Raw genomic sequence first — 18,546 nt, 5'->3', positions numbered from 1 at the left:
CCACAATGCTCTTCTGGGCCAAACCTGAGCGCAGCTCAGGGGTGAATGTGCCCCTTGCAGGTGCCTCTGCCTGGGAGATTCAGAGGCTGCTATGCTCTCCAAAAATGGGGAGGATTTATGGGGCTTTGGGCAATTTTCGGCATGACCAAATCATGGCATCGCCAAATGGCTGGCTTATCAACTGAAGGGACTGTGGTGTTAGAGGGAAGAGTTTGGAGCAGGAGTGCAAGTGGGAACAGTGAGAATTTAACTAGAGCAGCTGCCCCAGAAGGAAAAGTGAGCCTGAGGCCAGCAGATCCTTCCTCAGGCTCAGATTTGGTGTGCCAAACCTGGAGCATTTGCCCATCCTCTTAGCCCGTTTATCAGGCTCTGGGTGAGTTCAGGCACTCCGGAGCCCAGGCTTGGGCAGGGCTCAGGGCTCAGATCTGGTGAAACATTAGCCCAAGGCAGTCGAGTGCCAGGGGAAATCCTTCCCAAACGCCTTCCCTGTGGGTGGGAGCTGCAGCACTGCCTTTGCTGAGGGTCCTGAGGGAGCCAGCTGGGTGAGGATGGGCAGGGGCCCTGCTGGGTGAGGATGGGCAGGGGCACTGCTGGGTGAGGATGGGGGGCACAGGAGGGGGAGCTTACCCAGGTGAGGATGCTCCAGGCAGTGAGGAAGGTGGGGAGGGTGTCACGGAGGATCTCTGCCTTGCCCTGTCCCAGCACAGCTGCTGTAGGGTCTTTGGGGTCGCTGGCACTGATCCAGGGAAAGGTGGGAGAGGCACAAGCCAAGGGATTTTGGGCTCCCTGACCACTGCTACCAATCCCAGGCCAGAAGAGGTGTCCAGGCTGAGCTCTTCCTCATGGGGAACGAGGAAGTGACTGCTCTGTGTCACCATTAAAGGGCACTTACTTGCTGGCCAGGGAATTTTCCACTCCAGCCTTGTGAGTGACCTGGCCTCCTTCCAGGAGGGACAGGTAGGATGAGGCCCCATGCAACAGAGGTACAATCCCTACATCCTGGTGGCTCCCCAGAAAACACCTCCCAGTGAAACCACTATGGCCAGTGGGAATACCCTGGTTATCCTGTTGTCTGTCCCAAATCCCCATCTCAGCCAGGAGGGCTGAGCCCCTCCTGCCTCTCTGCACAGGATGGCAGCCTCGAGGCCGGTGCTGTCGCTGCTGGTCGCAGCTCTCCTGCTGCACGTGGCCACCTCGCTGAAGATTGGTGCCTTCAACATCAGAGCCTTTGGGGACACCAAGATGGCCAACCAGACCGTCGCAAACATCATCGTCTCTGTGAGTGCGGGGAGGAGCAGGCCTGGACGTGCTCTGCTCTCTGGGGTGCAGCCAGCTTGGGCAGTGGGACACCTGCTTCATCCATCCATCCATCCATCCATCCATCCATCCATCCATTCATCCATCCATCATCCATCCATTCATCCATCCATCCATCATCCATCCATCCCTCCATCCATTCATCTATCCATCCATCATCCATCCATCCCTCCATCCATTCATCCATCCATCCATCCATCCATCCATCCATCCATCCATCCATCATCCATCCCTCCATCCATCCATCCATCCATCCATCCATCCATCCATCCATCCATCCATCCATCCTTCCATCCATCCATCCATCTGCTCTTCCCCCATCACCATCTCCCACCTCAGGCCATCTCCACCCTTGCAGGTCCCCAGTCAAGGCTGGGTGAATTTGCTGCTGCCCAGATTCCTTCCCTGGAGCAGCTGCTGGGTAGGTGGTGGTGGACACACAGGGCACTCCAGCACCGGGGTCCTCTCCCTGGCCCTGAGGTCCCTGCTGCCCTCCCACTTCCAGCCTGGGAGCCTCTGCAGCCCAGAGAGGCAACCCCAGAGCAGCTCCTGGCCAGGGGAGAGCAGCTCTGAGCTTTTTCGCCCAGATCCTGTCAGAGTACGATGTCGTGCTGGTGCAGGAGGTGCGGGATGCCGACCTGAGCGCTGTCAATGACCTCATGGAGCAGCTCAACAGGTGACCCAACGGCTTGGTGTGGGAGTGACTGCAAAGGGGACTCTGGGGTGGATTCCAGCCCTGCCAGGGCACCTCTGGCTCAGCTGGAGGGAGCCTGGTGGATGCTGGGGAGCACCAGGAGCCTCCTCTCACCCTCTCCATAACTTGCTCCCAGTGCTGGGAAACACCCCTATGACTTTTTGATCAGCGTCCCCCTGGGTCGGGGCACCTACAAGGAGCAGTACCTCTTCATCTACAGGTAAGGGATGCTGCCAGGTGTCACCTGCCACCCTCCCCAGCAACCCCCAAAGGGGATGGGTACTTTGGGGACCCGGGCTGTGGCAGGAGCAGCGCTGGGAGCTGCCCTGCTCTCCTCCCTCAGGTCAGACATGGTCTCCGTGCTGGGAAGCTACTACTACAATGATGGCTGTGAATCCTGTGGGACTGACACCTTCAGCAGGGAGCCCTTCATTGTGAAGTTCTCCTCACCCACCACACGTGAGCAGAGCCCACCTTGGGGGATGCCCAGACCTGGCACAGGGTGCCCTCCACACAGGGCCGAGCCCAGAGCTGTGCCTGCTAAGCACAGGGGGTTGCAATCCCTCACCAGGGTCCCACCTGTGGGTGCCCAGGGGTCCCATGTCCCTGCCCAGCATGGCCAGCAATCCCCGCTGTTTCCCACCATGTGCCATCTCCAACCAATCACCTGTCATCTCCCACCATGAGCTCTCTCCAGCTGTGTGCCATCTTACATCTCCAGCTGCTTTCCACCATGTCCTACATCCCATTATGTGCTACCTCCCATCTTGTGCCACATCCCACCACCTGCTTCCTCTGGCTGGGTGCCATCTCCCATCATGAACCATCTCCTATCACCTGTCATCCCCCATCCCTTATATCTCTCATCACGTCACATTTCCCACTTTGTTCCACTGCCTACCCCATGTGCCATCACCTCCACCTCCTGAGAACCTCCTCAGGGCACACACACTATCCCATCTCCTGCCCAAAACCATATTGGCTTGCAAATGCTAATGGAAAACAAGCAGCAAACCCCAAACAATGCACCAAGGCATGCAGCTCCCCACTGGAATTTCCAGTCTCAGGGACAGGCAGAGCACGAAACTCAACACACCCTTTTCCTTCAACTACTTTTCCTGGCCAGTAGCTGGGGCTTGGCCTGGGGTGGTTTCCTGGGGTTCCCATTCCCTGCTCAGGAATGCACCAAGCCAGGGGCTGATGGCAGCTGTCTTGCAGAGGTGCAGCAGTTCGTGTTGGTGCCTCTGCATTCGGAGCCCAGCCACGCAAGACAGGAGATCGATGCGCTCTACGACGTCTACACCGATGTCATCAACAAGTGGGGGACCAATGTAAGCTTGGGGAGCTTGGGGAGCCTCCCCAGGGCAGCCAGCTGGGCAGGTGGGGTGAACATGTCCCACAGTGTGACGGTGTTCACAGGGGTTCTTGGATGAGGGAAGAGACGAGGATCTGACTCTGTGTTTCAGAAGGCTTGATTTATGATATATATTAAAACTATACTAAAAGAATAGAAGAAAGAATTTTATCAGAAGTCTAGCTAAGAATAGAAAGAGAAAGAATGATAACAAAGGCTTGTGGCTTGGACTCTGTCTGAGCAAGCTGGCTGTGATTGGCTATTAATTAGAAACAACAAACATGAGCTAATCAAAGATCCACCTGTTGCATCCCACAGCAGCAGATAATCATTGTTTGCATTTTGCTCTTGAGGCCTCTCAGCTTCTCAGGAGGAAAAATCCTAAGATAAAAGATGTCTGTGACACCACAGGACGCCTCTTGTACCATCAGAGCAGGTGCCACCCCAGCAGTCTCCAGGCAGAGAGCTGCTGGATGGCCCTCCTGCCATTCCTGGGGGCTTGTCCCTGCACACTGGGTCAATTCAGGGGAGTCTTTAGGTTAAGAAATCTCCCTCAAGATTTTAGGGAGCCCTTGCAGCTTAAAGGGACAGGGACTCAGTGCTGTGCCCTGCAGGACATGATCTTCATGGGTGATTTCAACGCTGACTGCTCGTATGTGACGAGCTCCCAGTGGCCGTCCATCCGCCTGCGCTCCCTGAGCGCCTGCGAGTGGCTGATCCCCGACAGCGCCGACACCACCGTGGCCGACACCGACTGCGCCTACGACCGGTGGGTGCCAGGGCAGGGGGCACGGGGGGCTGGCACGGGGGGCTGGCACAGAGAGCACTGAGGGGCACTGACACCCCCCTGATGCCTTGGCAGCATCGTGGCCTGCGGCACCGCCCTGCGCCAAGACATTGAACCTGGCTCCGCCACGATCAACAACTTCCAGAGGAAATTCCAGCTCCAGCTCAAGGATGTGAGTAAGGGGAGGGTGGGGCATGAGCCCACCAGCATTGGGATGTGCCCCACCATAGCTCCTGGGAGTGTGGGAGGGCTCCCTGTTCCCAAGGGTGCCCCTAAGGGTGGCCTGACCCCAGCTGTTGTACTGAATCAACCCTCCAGATCGAGCATTTTGGGGTACAGTCTAAATTTTGGGGGTTGGAGTGGAGCACTGGGGTGCCAGCCAGCCATGACCGTGGCAGTGGGTCCACATGAGCTCAGGGTTTATGAGTTGACTGTGGTCAGGGTGACTCTGCTCTCTCTCACACGCAGGCTTTGGCTGTCAGCGACCATTTCCCAGTGGAGGTGACCCTGAAAGCCCTCTGAGCCTGTCCCACCAGTGGCTACCAGGACACCTCAGCAAACACCTGCATCTCTCGTGGGAGCCCACTTGCTGCTGGTGCCAGCCAAGCTGCCCACTGTCCCTGCAAGGAGTCCTTGAGCTCCTGCGGAAGTTTTTTGCTTTCTGCTTCCATTAAAAATGAGCCTTTCCTGCATCTGCAGCTCTGGAAGGGAGGTTCCTTCAGTGTCCCCAGCATCCCCTCAGCCCCCTGTCAGAGAGCCAGGGAGGTCCCCAGGGCTCCTGCCATCAAGAGACCTGCTCCCATGGGGTGGTGAGCTCTGCTTCCCTCTCAGCTGATGGTGGGAAAAGCTGGAACTCTGGGAAGGGGCTGGGGGCTCCAGGATTTCCAGGGTGCAGGATGCTCTGCTGCCAGCTCACAGGGCCACATCCTGGCAGAGCCTGCCTGGCTGTGGGGCTCTCCCTCACACACACGCTGACAGGGCGCTGACAGGGTGCAGGGAGGATGTGAATCAGCTCCCAGGGGGCTTCCCAGGGGGTTTCGGTGCCAACACAGCACCGAGGGACAGGGGACTCATCCCGAGACTGGGTGTGAGGATACAAAACCTGGAGCTGCACATGAGAGCCTGGCAAGTCCTGGCATGAGCAGCTGCCAGAGCCAGCTCTGTTGTCATCCTGAGGTGATACCATGGGCCATGGTGATGCCATGGACTGGCATGGGGAATGCCAGCACTCCTGGGGCTACTTTGGGTCACCAGTGGGGCTGTTCTGGGTGACACTGGGGCTGCTGCAGGGGTTTGCAGCCATCCCCTCTTGCCATGGCTGGTGGTACTCACCTGCCTGACCTACACACTGGCCATTTCCTTCTCTTCCCTCTAATTACACTGTCTGAATCACCCAATTAAGGCCAGCGCCCTTCACCTCCTGCCTGGCCACCGTGCCCACTCTGTGATCCAGGTGCCCCCCCAGATGGCAGCCCCCAAGTCCCACACACCCACCCAGTCCCACAGGGATGCCCCAGCATTTCCAAGTCTCCCTGTCTGTCCTTTGCTGTGTCAGCACAGGGATGGCTGGGCTGGCCCCACCCCGTCGCCCTGTGGGATTTTTGGTTTCCCAATGTGGGAAGGAGCTCAAAGTTATGTCAGAACCCCCAGGGGGTGTCAGACTCATCCTGCTTTGCTGGGAATAAAGCTGCCTGTCCTGCTGCTGGCAGGGCAGAGGTGCTGCACCTTCAGCTAGGTGAGGACAGCTCTGGGATCAGCGCCTTCAACTGCAGCCAGGTGGGACTGGGATCAACTGAGATGAGTGGGGATGAGGCTCCTCACCCCAGCAGTGGAGGTTGTGGTGAAGTTTAAGGATGTGGAACAGCCTGGGGTGCCTGGAATGCTGGCGGTGGTGGATGGGGCTGGTGGGCAGCGAAGAGACCCTGGTGGGGGAGTGGAGCTGGGTGATCACTGGAGCTGAAGAGGCAGGCTCACAGTGGTGAGACAGGATTTATCTTCATCTGGGAGTGGTGAGCTGGCAAACTGCCTACACCAGCTCTGCAACCTGCTCTGGGCAATGCCCACCATGACACACTGTCACACACCAGGACTTTGGAAGGATCTACATGTTTTTTTCTTCTACCTCAAACTCAAAATAGTGTTCCGAGTTCATCTCCCATCCCTGCACCCCTGTGACCCAGCATCAATCCTGCAAGAATGGGGACTGTGACACTGGAATTGTCCCTGCTGACTGTGGCTCTCCTCCTGTGCCCAGCCACTGCCATGCTGCGTATCGGTGCCTTCAACATCCAATCCTTCGGTGACACCAAGATGTCCAACAAGGAAGTGGCAGAGATCATCATCAATGTGAGTGCAGCCAGTACATGGGGGTGGGCTGTGTGCTGGGACAGACCCCAACAGGGCTCCTGTGTCAGAGACATGGGGATGTGGCTGAGCATGGGATGGCACCGCAGTGCTCGGGATGGCCTGGGTGGATGAAGGCTTGCTGGGGTGTCAGGCACAGCCTACAGTCCCTCTGAGCCCTTCCTGGGGACCTGCCCTACCCCAAGGGACATGCAAGTCCCCATGGTGCTGAAGCTGGAGCCCCTGGCTGGGAGGGTGGCCCTGAGCTGTCCCCTTTGGCCCGCAGGTGCTGCGCCGCTACGACGTGGTGCTGGTGCAGGAGGTGCGCGACTCCGACCTCAGCGCCGTCACCCAGCTCATGGAGCAGCTCAACAGGTACAGCAGGGCTGGGACTGGCACGGCAGCACCAGCAGGGAAAGCCAGGCTGCCTGAGCACTAAGAGGAAAAAGTTATCCATCAACAGAGAGTTTATTTTTGGGGGAAAAAAAAAGGACATTAGGAGAAATGTGCTGGGGCAAGTAGGAGGCACTGAAAACAACACTGGGAATGACCCAGTGAAGGGAATGGGGATGCAAGTGATACAAATCCCTTCTGAAAGCTCTAAGCTCACCAGAACATGCAGGATGGAAAGGAACTACAGCTCTGTCTCCAAAATCCAAAAGGACAGGGCAGAAGGAAGAGAGGGAGGAAGGGACAGGCAAACCTTGGACCCCAACACCCTGTGAGCGGCAGGGGGACCCCAGGATGGGCCCAGCAGTGGATGGTGCTTTGAGGGGGTGGTTCTGGCACCCTGTGAGGAAAAGGGGCTGCTGAAGTGGGCTAAAACTGGCCACAGCAGGGTGGCAGCCCCTCTGCCAGCTGGGTGCTGACCCAGTTTTGGAACAGGGCACGGCTCGGGACCATGCGGAAGCTGCTGCTGCCGTGTTGAAAGGCAGCCAGTGCTCCTGAGCAGGTGTGCCCAGCCCATGTCCTCACCCCTCCCGTGTCCCCTCCAGCGTGGTCACAAAGCAGCCAGGGCAGGGAGGGTGACGCTGGGTGCTGCAGAGCCCCAGGCTGCTCACTGACCTAATTTAGCTCTGCTGCAAATGAAGGGGAGGAATGTCCCTGCAGAGAAAGGGTGACAGGAGCCGCCCCACGTCATGCTGTGCCCACAGAGCCACCTGGGGGAGAGGCTTTGGGGGCTTCAGAGCTGCTATACCTCATGTCACCCCACAACCAGGGCACAGTACACCATGGGCACTCTAGAGCAGGACCAGCTGGTGCAAACCCTGGGGCCACCCAGCCCCTGGACATGCCAAAGCCAATCCAGGACGGTCCCAGCCACATCATTGTCCTGACTTTGTGTCTCTGCAGTGCATCCACATCCCAATATGACTACGAGATCAGTGGCCCCCTGGGACGGGAGAACTACAAGGAGATGTACCTGTTTATCTACAGGTAATGGGGCTGGCAGTGCTGCAGCCTGTGACATGGCACTGCAGGGCCACCAGCACCATGGAGGGGACACAGGGGCTGCGCCAAGTCCTGGGGTCACCATCCTTTTGTTGCCACAGGACAGACGTCGTGTCTGTGGTGGACACCTACCACTATGAGGACCCCCAGGATGTCTTCAGCAGGGAGCCATTCATCCTGAGGGTGTCAGCCCCCAGCACCAGTAAGTGGGGGAACAAGTGACCCATGGGCTGTGGCCTGGGGTGGCTGTGGGGCTGACATCTCTCTCCCCTGGCAGAGGTGAAGGAGTTTGTGTTGGTGCCCCTGCACTCGGCCCCACACGATGCTGTCGCTGAGATTGATGCGCTCTACGACGTCTACCTGGCCATCATCAACAAGTGGGGGACTGATGTGAGTGTCACCAGCACCAGGGGGGACACAGAGGTTGGGGGAATGATGTGAGTGTCACCAGCACTGGGGGAACGCAGAGGTTGGGCACTGAGCCCCAGGGACTGTCTGACCCACACTAGGACCCTGATTTGAGGCGAGCGCAGCCGGTGCAGGAGTGGTGGGGTCAGAACCCTGTTCCTGCCCCATGGCAGGGTGGTCCCTGCCACCCCCAGGGGAGGGCTGGTGGCAGGAACAGCCCACCACTCAACCTCCCATCTGCCCTGCAGAACATGATGTTCCTGGGGGACTTCAATGCCGACTGCTCCTACGTGCAGCCCAGTGACTGGCCATCCATCCGCCTGCGCACCAGCGACATCTTCAAATGGCTGATCCCCGACAGCGCTGACACCACCGTGGGCAAGTCAGACTGTGCCTATGACAGGTCAGTGCTGCTACCACAGCACCACTGTCCCCTTCCCTGGCACCACTGTCCCCTTTCCTGGCACCCCAGCACCCCCCTGCCTGTCTGCATTGCCAGCAGGGGCAGCAGTGGCACCCACCATCCACCCCCATCTCCCCTGCAGGATCGTGGTGTGTGGCAGCAAGCTGAAGAGAAGCGTCCTGTCCAACTCAGCTGGTATCTACAATTTCCAGCGTGCTTTCCAGCTGGACCAGGAGCAGGTGAGCCAGGATCACACATCTGGGGCTCCAGCAGGCACCAAAGCTGAGCTGGCCCAGGCTGCAGGGCTGTCCTTGTCTCTTTGAGGGGCTCAAGGTGACAAAGGACCCAAAGGTAGAAACAGGACAAGGGATTTGGGGTCACTGCCTGTCCCCATTAGAAAGAAAGGCACAGGGCTTTTTATTGTGTTCCATGGGCAGGACTCAAGCTCAAGCCAACTTTCAACAACGCATCACTGGCATAGAGCTCCCAGATGAGACATGGGGGCTTGGAGGGCAGGGGGCACCCTGCCAGTGCCCACCCAAAGCCACACCTGGCCACCTCTCCATGAGAGCCTTGTGTGTTGAGTGTCTTGGGGCTGGGGACAGTGTGCCCCCTCCAGCAGGCAGAAGGTTCTGGCAGGGCAATTGACTGCCCTGCAAACCCCAGCAGCAGAGAGAGGTGAGTGGCTCACTGAACATCTCCCACCTTTTGCTCTCCTCCAGGCCCTGGCAGTCAGTGACCACTACCCAGTTGAGGTGAAGCTGGCAGCCTGAGCTCCTCCTGCAGCCACAGACCAGGATCCAGCTCCAGCTCCCACCACCAATCCCCATGAAGGTGTTCCAGCCAGCCCCATCCACAAGTCCTGTGCATGAGCTGCCCCAGACCCCAGTCTGGAGAAGACTGCCATGAAGCAGAGCCTGGGACAGGCCACCAGCCAGGACACTGTGACCACAGACAAGCCATGGAACAAAGCATCCATCTCCTACATCATTGAAGATTTATTGACAAACCTCATTTCACGATTAACTGTTGGACAGGAGGGAGGACATCCAAGGACCATCAGGCTCGGGCCACGGCGTGTTGAGACCCTGTCCCAGTCCATTCCTTGGGTGCTGGGTGGGCTCTCCCTGCCCTTGGGGAAGGCAGCAGTGGTGTCAGGCACTCTACAGGCACAAAGGGAAGGGGCAGCTGGGTGGCTGTGGGACAGGTGGCGTGTCACCGACTGCTGGTACTGCGGGTGGCTCTGCTGTGAGACCAACAGCTACTGCAGCGTTTCAGAGGGTGACTCAACCTCCCAGGGACCAGCTGGAGCCTCAGCTCTTCCTCTTCTTCAGCATCTCCATGTACATGCGGAGGGACTTCTGGATGGACTCTTTTGAGACGAAGGTGACGAAGTTTTTGATGTCTTCCTCCCGGTGAGCTACCAGGCGGTCCAACACCGCCTTCCTCATCATGGTCTTGGTGAGCTGGCGGGCATGGTCTGCAGAGAGGACAGCAAAGATGAGCAGCATGCCCTGGTCTCACCCCTGACCAGCTCCCAGTGCCACCAAATGCAGCTCTAATGGGACAGTTCACACAGCAAAGTGCTCTTGAAAGCAGCAGGGAAAGGTGAAAGAAAAACCCATCAGCTGGGAGCCGAACTGGTTAAACTCTCATACAATAAATTATGGTTGTACTGCTCAGTGGAGTAATGACTGATCTACTGGCAAAGATGACAAAAAGTTGTGTACCTCATTCTTTCTGTGCCCTCCAGAGCCCAACATCCACCTTCAATACATACCAGCAATCAAACAACATTCCTTATTTGAAACTGCTGTGGCTCCAAGCTCCCCTGAACCAACCCCTTCAATCCCTGCAGGACAGTCTGCTCCTGCCAACCCTGCTGTACAAAAGCCAGCAACACTTCCCTCGAGCTCATCCCTGGGCCTGTGCCACTCCACATGGACATGTGGATGCTGCTGGAGCAGCAGGGGCTGGTGGAGCTGACTGAGGCCTCGAGCACACACCCTCACAGAGCCAGGTGCAGTGATGTGCAGCGCACCTGCTGCACAGATGGTTTATTCAGGCACTGTGTGACAATGAAATGAGGACTGACCCCTCCAGCCACACACTGGGAACCCTGAACTGCTCCAGCACCTGGGTGCTGAAGCCACTTCCACCCAGACACAGCTCTGATTTAGGGGAAGGATCTCACAGGACCTCCTGGAAGTCAGGAGAGGGCACAGCTGAAGTATGCTCTCCAGTTTGGGGGTGAGGTGTCACTCTGAGACCAGGACAGTAGGGAGGAGAGGTGGCATGGGCTGGGACAGCTCAGGTCTGTGGAGAGCCCTTTCCCAGCCCAGGAACCTCATGCTGCAGTCACAGAGCAGCCCAAACACACGATGCCCGTGCTGTCTGCCTGCCCTCATGCACAGCCCCATCAGTGCCATCCAGAGTGCCAAGAGTTGATTCAGACCATGAAAGCAGCCTGGCAGCCACCCAGGAGCTCTCACCCAGCCTGTTCACTCAGCTCCATGGCAGCTTTCCTGGGCTAACACCTCCACTGACAGACAGATTCAGTTTGTCTGTGCAGCTCAGACACCTCCAGACTGACTCAGCAGGGCTGGCAGGATGAGCTGAGCTGGAGCCACGTGCCCTGAACATTAGCACAGTGTCCCTCTCCTTTAGCCCAAGGCTGCTGGGACTGCTGGGCTGAGCTTTCCTACCTCCCAGCCATCCAAACCTCCCTTTTCAATGGAAACTGTTACACTGTTAGCTCACAGCACTTCCCACTCAGACCACGTCCCCTCCTGTTCTGTCAGAGCTTTACCAGGAAGGGCCAGCCACTGTGCCATGACAGCTGCAGCCCTCTCCATGAGCTTCTCCTCTGGCACCAGCTCATCCACAAGGCCCAGCTTGTGGGCCTCAGGTGCAGGGTGGAGGGAGCCCAGCTGGAGGGAGCGCTCAGCAATTCGGTGTCCCACAACATTCACAAACGTGTCCTTAAACCTGCAAGAGATGGGAGGGAAAGCCACAGTCAGGGGCAGCTCACCCACACACCAAGAGCTGACAGCACCTGGTCCCACTCCCCAGGCTCTGAGAGCACCCTGGTCCCACTCCTCAGGCTCTGAGAGCACCCTGGTCCCACTCCCCAGGCTCAGAGCTCTGAGAGCACCCTGGTCCCACTCCCCAGGCTCTGAGAGCACCCTGGTCCCCCTCCTCAGGCTCTGAGAGCATCCTGGTCCCACTCCCCAGGCTCTGAGAGCACCCTGGTCCCACTCCCCAGGCTCAGGGCTCTGAACAGCAGCTGTGGGCTCAGTCACAATGTGAAAATGGTGTGAGAAGAGCCATTTTTGGGGGTACCCCAAGACTCTGTAAGAAAGCTGCTCTTTTTACTCTCAGTGCCTGTGGGTACCCATTTTCTGGGACTGAAAGCTTCTTTCCAACAGTACATTTATACACTCCTAAGGCAAACAAGGGCCTGTGTGTCAGTGTCTTAGTGCCCCTGTGCTTTCAGAGATCTCCACACTGTGGGATTTTGCAGGAACACAGTGTATACCCAGAGAAAAGCCTATTCCCAGACTGAGCCTGACCCATGAGATCTCCCAGCACTAGTACTGGAGTTAATTGCTGGGCCAGAACTGAGGTCCTTGGTGCAGGATGTGAGGACATTCTGCAGCCTGAAATCTTTCCAGATACTTACAGGACAGGACAGAAATGAGGTGTCATCTCCTGCAGCTGCAAATACCTGACCCCTGACACACAAACCACACCACCATGACCAGCTGAACTGACCAATTAACTCCTTGAAGATGAATTTTCTAGAGATCTACACATGATATTACAAGTGGGAGGCAGTGTCCTACCAGAAGGGAGCCACAATGCCCAGCTGGGCCTCGTTCAGGCCGATGCTGAACTTGGGGTTCTCTGCCATGATCCTGTAGTCACACGACATGGCAACAAGGCAGCCCCCAGCTGGGCTGGACCCCTGGCAGAGAGAAGGACACAGTGAGTCCAGGACATGGCCACAAACACCCCCAGCCCTGCTGATCACTCCAGAGCACAGAAGACACCAGGAAGACAGAGCAGATGTCCCCCAAATTTCTGATCACCTGATTCAAAACAGTCCTAAAGAAGATTTCTGATGTTTATCAGGGTTTCATAGAGCCACAGGAGGGTTTGGGTTGGAAGGCACCTCAAAGCCCATTTCAATCCCAGCCCCTGCTACGGGCAGGGACAGTTTCCACTAGATCAGGTTGCTCAGAACTCCATCCAGCCTGGCCTTGGACACTTCCAGGGATGGAGCAGCCACAGCTTCTCTGGGCAACATGTTCTAGGGCCTCACCCCCCTCACAGGGAAGATTTCCCTTCCATTTGTGACCATTTTTTCCACGGCTCAGTGCTGTTCAACCCTGCACAGGATGCCTGAGAGAAAACCCAAGTGCCTTCAGTGGGGGCTGTGGACAGACAGCACCGTGAGCTGCCAGGACAGCACCGCCCTGGAAAATGAAAACAAAAATGTAATGACCCATCCATGGGCATGGAGACTCCAGCAGCACTTCCCTGCTGGCCAAGAACGCCAGCTGGAGGAGCAAAACCTGCTGGAAGTGCTGAAATGTAACCCAGCAGTGCCTGCAGCTCAGACAGAGCCTGCAGCATCCCACGCTGCCGTACCTTCCCACACCCCACAGAACTGACAGACACGAGTTTTGCCTGAACACCCCAACAGACACATCCCTGGATGAATTACAGCCTGGTTTTTCAGCTGTCCCTGCCCACACAGCCCAGAGCAGCTGCAGCAGGTGACAATGGCACCCTGGGGAAGGTGGGCCCAAGGGACCTACGTTGACTGCAGCCACTGTGACCATGTTGGAGCCGTAGAGCCGCAGCCACATCTCCTGCACTGCTCTCCAGAACTCAGTGTAGTGCTCCACGCTCTTCCCACACATCTCAGTGATGTCCAGGCCAGAGGAGAATATTTTGGGAAGAGTCTGGAAATGGGAAAAGACAGAGTCACTGAGAGTCACAGGGAAGGAAGGACCCTTTAGCTGTCAGCTCTGAAGCTTGAGGGAAGAGAAAGTGATGAATATGGGCTATAAATCAGGGTCTTTTGGCGTTCTGAAAATACCTCCCCAGTGCTCCCACTGCCTGGATTATCCCATTACCATGGCATGCAGTGCTGCCCTCTGCTTGCAACACAATTTCTCATTGTCAGGGTGCCTGTGTGAGTACATCACCCACACAGCACAAAACCTGTCCTGTCCCATTGCCAGGCACCACCTTGTCCCCACACCACATCTGAAAATAAGCACTGGCATCTCCCAGCAGCTCAGCAGATGTCACAGGATGTGTCAGGTTGGTAGATGAGCAGATTTGATTTTCATGACAAAGCACAACACTTGGTTGTCATTCCTCTGCTAGAAAAGGGCGCAGAAGAAAGATCATGGCCCTTCCAAGAGTGCCCTCCCCTCCTCCCTGAGCCAACCCAAGGTGCCTGGGGGCCCTCCCTTGCCAGTGAGCAGTGAGCCCAACAGGAGCAAGCCCTTACAGAGGTGATGATCACACCCCGGCAGGCCCGGTTGTTCTCCAGCTTCTCCAGGCTTATGGAAAACTCTGTGAGGAACTCCAGGCTGAGGCTGTTCACTGGGGGACTCTTGAACTTCATCGTGGCAACACCTGTGCAGGGCAAGCACAGGGACATCAGACTGCCCCCCACAGCAGCCCACACTGGCCTGGCCAGGGAAGCTTCACCCACCTCCCTGTTTCCCTCACCAAACTGTGGCTTCCCACTCCCACTCAACAACATTCCTGGCTGTTTAAAAGTCTCCAGAGCAGCAGAGCCAAGAGCAAGGCCCTGTCTTTGCCCAGATCCACCACAAGCCAGGGTCACTCAGGGGTGGTGCACAGGAGCACAGAGCAGGCCATGCATGGTGGCACCCCACGTGTCCCAAAGTCCAGCCACCTTCCAGGTCACAGTGCCCAGCAGTTCCCTTCTCTCTGGGCTCAGTGGGGAAGGTCAAACCTGCAGCTTCTGTCACAGCAAACAGCCATTTGTGTGTCCAGGGGTCACACACCTGCTGTGAGCCTGTCAGCACCGGGGAAGGGCTCTGAGCCTTGTCCTTGCCCACACTGCACTACCCTACCCAAAAGGTTCTCCCTGAGTGCTGCAGCCATGACCAGCTGGGAACAGCACAAGGACACACACAGACACCAGGAGCTGGGAAGCCACAAGAAGAGGCTTGGGCACCTTTGTACAGAGCAGGGACATGGGAACGTGACAGCTATTCCTGGTAGCCAGTCACAGGAATTCCCTACAGCTCTTCCCTGATGGAGCACTGCCACTCTGCCAGGTGCCCAAACCAGGGACCCCAGAGAGAGGACAATGCACAGGCAGGGGACAATGCCAGTCAGGATTTGTTTGTACCACCTGAAGTGCCCACAACTGATGAGATTCCCAACCCCAAACGCTTCTCCCTGAGCCCCCAAAGCAGCTGCAGCAGCAACACCTGGGGGTCTTTGGTGACTTTACATGCCTAGAACCCCACACGCCACGGGACAGGGGTGGAAGGGATGTCCCCACACGCCCGTGGGCTGAGGGTGACCCCGCCGTACCTGAGCTCTCGTCCAGCTCCACCTGGATCTTGTTGTTGCTGAAGGAGCGGCAGGGGGCGAGCGGGAGGCCCGGGGGCTGCAGGGGGCTGGGGGGCGGCCGGGGGGCCCTGTCCCACGCTGGGGGGCGGCAGCACAGGGGCAGCACACCTGGGGACACAGACAGGTAAGGACGGGAGGAGCACAGCCCTCACAGGCGTGAGGGGCGCTCCCCAAAACCGCTCTGCGCGGACACGGCGGGACAAGGGGACACCCCGACCCGCTCAGGGAGGATACAGGGACACCCCACCCCACGGCAGGGGGACACATGGAACACCCTGACGGTAAGGGAGGGGCACAGAGAGGAGCGGGGGCTCGGGGACAGCCGAACACCGCCGCAGGAGCAGTCGGGGCAGGGTCCGGGCGCACCTGAGCGGCCGATCCGGCGGGCGAGGGCCGCAGCCGCCATCTTGTGCGGGCTCAAGGGTACGGGGCGGGGCCAAGGAGAGCGGGGGGCCGCCGGCAGAGCCTTAAAGCCACGCCCATTGCTATAAAGCCCCGCCCACCTGGGCGCTGCTGCGCGCGCGTGCTGCCCCCTCGTGGTGGCCCTGCGGCACCGCAGCGTCCTGAGGGCACTGACCGCTCCGTGCTACCGGTCCTGCCCTGCCCTGCCCTGCCCCGTCCTGTCCTGCCGGCAGTGATCACTCCATCCTGTCCTGTCCTATCCTGCCAGCACTGACCGCTCTGTTCGACCTGTCCTGTCCTGCCCTGTCCTGTCATGCCGGCACTGACCACTCCATCCCCCCTGCCCTGTCCTGCCGGCACTGACCATCCTGTCCCCCGCTGCCACACATCCAGCCCCGTGCCCAGGATCCCCCACTCACAGCCGAGCCCCCGGCCCGGCCCCAGCCGCGGAGCCCCGGGAGCTCAGGGCCGGGCCCAGCCGCCCCCACAGAGCGCCGGGAGCCCCGGTGCGGGGCCGTGCCAGCGGTGCCTGCGGATCTCATCAGCGGCGGGGGCTGCCCGGGAGGACACCGCAGGGGCCGGGGCCGGCCTTGCCGTGCAGGCAGAACGCGTCCGGCGGCAGGATGGCGGGGATGGCACTGCCCCTGTGCCTGGTCCTCGCTGCTGCCCTGCAGGGCGGCCTGACCCGCGCCCCGGCGCCCCTGGCCCGCCCCGGCCCCCTGCTCCTGCGGCTGCGGCGCCTGGAGGAGCAGGTGGGTGCCCGGGGGCGGGGACGGGGCGCTGCCAGCCTGTGCCAGGGGGCACCCAGCATTTCGGGTTGGGCAGGGACCGGCATGGGGCCATGCGTTCGCTCCACATCATCCCACTCCCTTGCAGTTTCTCCGGCTGCAGGAGGTGACGCTGAACCATCTCCAGAGCATCGCCAGCAACTACAACATCTCCTACAACATCGATGGACGCTTCCAGGCACTGGCGGAGCAGGCGGAGGCGGCTGAAGCTGCCCGGGCCGCCCTGGGTGCGGAGTTGGCCCGCCTGGCCGCTGCTGGCCGGCGGCTACGGCGCAGGCTGAGGAGGCTGGAGGGGACAGTGAGTGCCCTGAGTCCCCCGCAGCCCCTGCTCATCCACCCCCCGGCCGCGCTGGTGGAGGCTGGCACCGACACCGCCCGGAGCCGGGGCAGGCAGCCGGAGCAGCAGCAGCCCCCGGGGCAGCCTGCCCGCAGCACCCCCAGCCCTCGCCCCCCGAAGACACTGCGGGGGCAGCAGCACCGGCAGGACGAAGGGCACTGGCTGCCCGCTGATGCCGGGCCTGGGGCAGCGCCCGGGGAGGATGAGGAGAGCCCTGAGGATGCAGCAGCAGCACCCCCGACCGTGGAAGCGATGCTCCCCACCGCAAGCACGGCTCCCCAGGAGCAGCCCCGAGCCCCCCGGCAGCCGGGACAGGGCAGGCACGGCCCCCCCGCCCCGGTGCCCGCCTCCCCCGCCTGTCGCACCGGGTCGGTCCTGCTCTTCCCCGAGCCCTCCGCTGGGCACGGGGCCGTCCTGGCGCTGGGCCCGCACCGGGGGCTCAGGGCGGTGTCGCTCTGTGCCTGGCTGGCCACGGCAGCCCCTCGCCTCGGGGCTCTCCTTTCGTAGGGCACCGGGGACGGGCACAGCGAGCTGGCCGTGCTGAGCCGCCGTGCGGATCGCCCCGGCTCTGCCCGGTTCATCCTGGGGCACGGGCAGTTCCGGGAGCTCCCGGCGGCGCCGCTCCTCGATGGCAAATGGCACCACCTGTGCCTCACCTGGTCCTCGGGCCAGGGCCGGTACCGATTCTACGTGGACCGGAGGCTGCTGGCTGCCGGCTCCGGCTTCCAGCAGGGCCATGGAATCCCCGCTGGTGGCTCGCTGCTGCTGGGCTGGGGGCAGCACGGCCCCAGCACGGCCCTGGGCACTGCAGAAGCTTTTGTGGGTCACCTGGCTGGGTTCGCTCTCTGGAGAAGGGCTCTCCTGCCCGGGGAGGTGGCCAGGATGGCGACAGGGCGGGGGCTGCCCCGCGGCCCCCTGCTCACCTTGGCCGATGCCTCCTTGCGGGGCGGGGTGCGGAGGGTGGCGTGTCCGTGCCTCTGACGAGGCTGGCAGCGGGAATGGTCACGGCGGGGTCACGGTGCTGCTCCCGGCACAGCTGAACCCTCCCGCGGCGATGGGACACCCAGCAGGGAGGGGTCTCAGAACAGCCACCACCGAGGGGGGAAATGGGTCTTGGCAGCCAGAGGGGGATCAAAGGCAGAGGTCGCCTGCTCCCAGAGGATGCACAGCCCATGGCTCCTATTAAAGTGCTCCTATCGTTAGAGAAACCCAATTTATCTCTGTCCTGCTCATTCCCTGCCGCGCTCGATGCCGCTCACAGTCGGGCAGGAGCTGCTCGGTACGGGCAGCCCGAGCGGGTGGTGCTGCTCGTTCCTGCCGCTGATCGGAGCAGGGGAAGCGGAGCAGGGACAGCCGTGACCGGGTGAGCCAGTGCCGGTGCCGATGCCGTGCGCTGCCGCTGCCGTCGGGCTCCTGGTGGGGCAGGGCTTTGGGCCGGGTTGTGCTGCTCCATAAAGCCAAGCACACTCTGTGGAATTTTGTGCCTGGAGACCTGCAGCAGCGTCGGCTCCCCGGCCGTTCCCGGAGCCCCTTGTTCCCGGGGGGGCGGCTGGGTGTATGGGGCAAAGCCTCGCACCCACCGGGGTCCGCTCAGCCCGTTCCATTCCATTCCATTCCATTCATTCCGGGCG

At 59.8% G+C, this 18,546-nt stretch overlaps 4 protein-coding genes across 4 annotated transcripts; 3 read left to right on the top strand and 1 right to left on the bottom strand.

The window, feature by feature from the left end:
• The first annotated feature begins 467 nt into the window (after positions 1-467).
• Positions 468-4,837, top strand: LOC102064197 (deoxyribonuclease-1). Its single transcript, XM_074552701.1, has 9 exons — positions 468-542; positions 1,131-1,278; positions 1,905-1,993; positions 2,148-2,231; positions 2,355-2,470; positions 3,230-3,342; positions 3,980-4,134; positions 4,228-4,324; positions 4,621-4,837. The coding sequence occupies exons 2-9, from the start codon at positions 1,132-1,134 to the stop codon at positions 4,672-4,674; spliced, it is 855 nt and encodes a 284-aa protein (XP_074408802.1). The 5' UTR covers positions 468-542; position 1,131; the 3' UTR covers positions 4,675-4,837.
• A 1,511-nt stretch (positions 4,838-6,348) lies between these two features.
• On the top strand, positions 6,349-9,531 carry LOC102063848 (deoxyribonuclease-1-like 2). Its single transcript, XM_074553269.1, is given in 7 exon segments — positions 6,349-6,498; positions 6,782-6,870; positions 7,849-7,932; positions 8,049-8,337; positions 8,604-8,758; positions 8,901-8,997; positions 9,481-9,531. Coding segments are annotated over 7 exon segments (915 nt in total).
• Positions 9,532-9,738: 207 nt separating this feature from the next.
• On the bottom strand, positions 9,739-15,879 carry ECI1 (enoyl-CoA delta isomerase 1). Its single transcript, XM_074552700.1, has 7 exons — positions 15,755-15,879; positions 15,350-15,496; positions 14,286-14,413; positions 13,582-13,728; positions 12,604-12,725; positions 11,568-11,746; positions 9,739-10,238 (listed from the first exon to the last, which is right to left on the bottom strand). Exons 1-7 carry the CDS (start codon positions 15,792-15,794, stop codon positions 10,072-10,074), a joined length of 930 nt encoding a protein of 309 aa, XP_074408801.1. The 5' UTR covers positions 15,795-15,879; the 3' UTR covers positions 9,739-10,071.
• PTX4 (pentraxin 4) lies at positions 15,816-18,474 on the top strand. The gene is given in 2 exon segments (XM_074552699.1): positions 15,816-16,542; positions 16,667-18,474. Coding segments are annotated over 2 exon segments (1,359 nt in total). The 5' UTR covers positions 15,816-16,413; the 3' UTR covers positions 17,897-18,474.
• Positions 18,475-18,546: the final 72 nt, after the last annotated feature.

The sequence above is a fragment of the Zonotrichia albicollis genome, chromosome 16, assembly GCF_047830755.1.
Source record: "Zonotrichia albicollis isolate bZonAlb1 chromosome 16, bZonAlb1.hap1, whole genome shotgun sequence".
NCBI lineage: Eukaryota > Metazoa > Chordata > Aves > Passeriformes > Passerellidae > Zonotrichia > Zonotrichia albicollis.
This window is presented reverse-complemented; position numbering and strand designations above follow the sequence as displayed.

Excerpts from the sequence above, each read along its gene's own strand:
- ECI1 (XM_074552700.1), bottom strand. The coding sequence starts at position 15,794 with ATGGCGGCTGCGGCCCTCGCCCGCCGGATCGGCCGCTCAG. Across the intron at positions 14,414-15,349 it reads GGAGCTGGACGAGAGCTCAG|GTGTTGCCACGATGAAGTTC; the intron begins GTACGGCGGGGT and ends TGCCCTGCACAG. Across the intron at positions 12,726-13,581 it reads TCACAGTGGCTGCAGTCAAC|GGGTCCAGCCCAGCTGGGGG; the intron begins GTAGGTCCCTTG and ends TCTCTCTGCCAG.
- LOC102064197 (XM_074552701.1), top strand. The coding sequence starts at position 1,132 with ATGGCAGCCTCGAGGCCGGTGCTGTCGCTGCTGGTCGCAGCTCTCCTG. Across the intron at positions 4,135-4,227 it reads ACCGACTGCGCCTACGACCG|CATCGTGGCCTGCGGCACCG; the intron begins GTGGGTGCCAGG and ends ATGCCTTGGCAG. Across the intron at positions 4,325-4,620 it reads TCCAGCTCCAGCTCAAGGAT|GCTTTGGCTGTCAGCGACCA; the intron begins GTGAGTAAGGGG and ends TCTCACACGCAG.